General features: G+C 37.2%; 1 protein-coding gene across 1 annotated transcript; it reads left to right on the top strand.

Moving 5' to 3' along the window:
- Nucleotides 1-243: 243 nt before the first annotated feature.
- On the top strand, nt 244-2,052 carry LOC148920992 (putative mannitol dehydrogenase). The gene is made up of 5 exons (XM_089044081.1): nt 244-432; nt 606-719; nt 814-1,327; nt 1,440-1,593; nt 1,737-2,052. Exons 1-5 carry the CDS (start codon nt 332-334, stop codon nt 1,952-1,954), a joined length of 1,101 nt encoding a protein of 366 aa, XP_088900207.1. The 5' UTR covers nt 244-331; the 3' UTR covers nt 1,955-2,052.
- Nucleotides 2,053-3,255: the final 1,203 nt, after the last annotated feature.

The following is a 3,255-nucleotide window of genomic DNA, read 5'->3' as shown; positions in this document are numbered from 1 at the left end:
AATCCAACAATTATTACTTTTCATATTATTATTTAACTAATAATAAAGGTTTGAATCTTATAATAAAATAAATATAAAAATCCAACACCTAAGTCCATTTTCGGGGTTTGAATCTCTCATACACATCATAAGAAGGTAAAGGTTTTGAAAAGTAGGTAGAAAAAACGTCACTGCTGACAGCAACAAATCTGTTGCATATACTTCTATATTCTAATCCCGCGAAATTATTGCTATAAATCTATACTCACCTCAAATTCAAAACAACTTTTAATCTTCGGTAAATTGGAGCTAGCTTTCACGTCTTTGATCAATCTCTCAACATATAGGGCCAATGACTAAAGAAGCATCGGAAGCAAAACCACCTGTCAATGCCTATGGATGGGCTGCAAGAGATTCCTCGGGAGTTCTCTCCCCCTTTCACTTCACTAGGAGGTAACTCAAACTTTTTCTTTTTTCATAATCAATGTACGTAAAACCACTTGCTAATGGATGGAGAGACTCGAAATCTTTTATACTACGATGGGCAATTTGGTTTATCGTATTTGCGCTAAAACTAGCTTAATTTTCGACTTAACAAGACGATCGTTGCATGCTTTTGTGTTCAGAGCTAACAGCGATGATGATATCACCGTAAAGATACTCTACTGTGGAATTTGCCATGGAGACATTCATCTGGTCAAGAACAAAATATGGCCGACCCTCTATCCAACTGTCCCCGGGTAAAATTTCTTTTCAGGTGATCAAGCTGGATTACACTATATTGTAAAATTTAATGAATAAATTTTTCTTTTCTTTTTTTGATAATTTTTGTAGGCATGAGATTGTGGGGCAAGTGACAAGAATTGGGAAAAATGTCACAAAATTTAGAGTTGGGGATATAGCCGGAGTGGGGTGCATAGTTGGTTCATGTGGCTCATGCGATAACTGCAAACAAGACTTAGAAAATTATTGTCCCAAAATGTTATGGACCTTCCAAGGACAGCATGAAGATGGGACAAGAGCCTTTGGTGGGTATTCTGATAACATGGTTGTGGAGGAGCGCTATGCAGTCCTAATCCCAAATGGTTTTGCATTAGCTGGTACTGCCCCATTGTTGTGTGCCGGGATTACCGTGTACAGCCCCCTGAAACATTTTGGCCTCTCGAAGCCCGCCATGCACTTGGGTGTGGTCGGGCTTGGCGGCCTAGGTCACATGGCCGTGAAGTTTGCCAAAGCGTTTGGTGTGAAGGTCACGGTGGTAAGTTCTTCTCCAAGCAAGCAGAAGGAAGCAGTGGAAAGGCTTGGTGCTGATTCTTTTTTGGTCAGTCATGATCAGGAGCAACTAGAGGTAATTAATAAGTTTTTTTATTTATTAAAAAAATTGTTTACATTGCCCTCAAGCGCAAAGAAAAAAAGCCAATGTGTTCAGTATAATACTAATTTTCATATAATATTTTTAGGCTGCCATGGGAACTATGGATGGTATCATTGACACCGTTTCAGCCCCTCACCCTCTCTTGCCTTTGATTGGCTTGCTCAAGACTAGTGGAAAACTAATTTTGGTGGGTGCTCCAATTGAGCCTCCTGAGCTACCAGTCTTCCCTATAATTATGGGTACGTAATTTCCCTTCTCCTTTTTTATTTTTTAATTTTTTTTTTCCTGCTTTCTTGTTATTGGGGTTTTTTTTTTCTTCACAAAATAGTGATTTCAAATTGATGTAATTGATATTGGGATTTTTTTTTGGGTAAAAAAACAGGGAGGAAACTTATTGCGGGTAGTGCAATGGGGGGACTAAAAGAGACACAAGAGATGATAGATTTTGCAGCAAAACACAATATCACAGCAGATGTGGAAGTTGTTCCAATAGATTATGTGAACACTGCCCTTGACCGACTTGACAAGGGTGACGTTAAGTATCGTTTTGTCATTGATGTGGCAAACACCATAAATAATCATGATGAAGCATCTCCTTAAATTCAACGTGGAATAATGTCTCCATTCTGCTGTAATTTTTTTATGTTTGACTTTGTGATGTTATTTAATTATTTAATTATTATTTTTAATTGATGTGACTTGAAAGTAATAAATAAATCAATTCTAATGTAATAAAATAATATTTTAATTTGAGATATAATATAAAACTTTATTATATGTCAAATTAAAACTTACACCATCAAATTCAAATAGATAATTAGACACATCTCATTGCACTGATCGAGGGCATTCGTAGTGACTGAGGGGGAAGAAGACCAAGAAGTGAGTTATTTATTAGCCAAGCATTCTTCTTACGGCTAGATCCAATCTCCTGGTCCCCTATTTCGGTTAACTCTCTATCATCTTTCTTTGGCTGAGTGATATGTATTTTCATGGTGCTCGTTTTTCCAATTTTAATGTTTAATATTTGACATCTCCTTTGGAGATTCTCTTAAAGATGCTCAAATATATAATTGTTGGATCAATTTTCACCAAGATTGAGAGAGTTATATATGCTTATAAATGACAAGTCTTTAAAAATTGATGTCATAACATAGGTGTGTATATATATATAAATAATCTCCTTTAGAAATAAGATCAGATCCAACAATCACTACTACAAAATAATTAAACCACGACACAAAATAGATGATGGTGCATCTTAAAACCGTCGTTATGTTTCAAAAGACGATGGTGTTTTTAAAACCGTCATGATATATCATCTTATACACTACTAAGTTAGATTGACTTTTAAAAGACGACGCTTGTCACTAACAAGCGTCGTCTTTTAAAACACGCTGAACAAAAACAAGGCCACTTGATTTTTAAAAGACGACTCTTGTCACTAACAAGCGTCGTCTTTTAAAACATGCTAAAAAAAGGCCGTTTAAGTGAATTCGAGCTCGACAAATTTTCAGATTTTCCCCGTCTCTGAAAACCTTATATCTCCCTCCTTGAAACCCTCCTCGGCTCTCTGAAACACCCTCATGAAACTCTCTACAAATTCATCAGAAAATTGATATCAATGAAGGGGTTGAGAGATTGAGATCTTCACAGATCCACAAAATGGAGAGGGAGGTTCTGTATCTGAGAATCAAAGCTGGTTGGATGGTGAAGATCTTGATCTCCACGCTCTTTAACAATGATCTCCATCTCAGGCGTTCAACTCTCTCATCAACCTTAGCGGCTTGGTCTGGTTAGCTCTCCAATTTCATAGTCGCGATCTAGAAAGACTCGTCGAAATCTGTCACACAAGCCACTTCAGGCCCATGGCTATCGTCACCACTTTAGGCCCTTGGCCC

Source organism: Prunus mume, linkage group LG1, assembly GCF_029339155.1.
Source record: "Prunus mume cultivar Tortuosa linkage group LG1, ASM2933915v1, whole genome shotgun sequence".
NCBI classification, from domain to species: Eukaryota; Viridiplantae; Streptophyta; class Magnoliopsida; order Rosales; family Rosaceae; genus Prunus; species Prunus mume.
The sequence above is the reverse complement of the archived record's forward strand: the minus strand, read 5'-3'. Positions and strand labels throughout refer to the sequence as shown.

What these genes read in the sequence shown, in the direction of transcription:
- LOC148920992 (XM_089044081.1), top strand. Translation starts at nt 332, where the DNA reads ATGACTAAAGAAGCATCGGAAGCAAAACCACCTGTCAATGCCTATGGA. An exon ending in CTCTATCCAACTGTCCCCGG is followed by an intron (nt 720 to 813) that starts GTAAAATTTCTT and finishes TAATTTTTGTAG; the next exon opens with GCATGAGATTGTGGGGCAAG. An exon ending in ATGATCAGGAGCAACTAGAG is followed by an intron (nt 1,328 to 1,439) that starts GTAATTAATAAG and finishes TAATATTTTTAG; the next exon opens with GCTGCCATGGGAACTATGGA.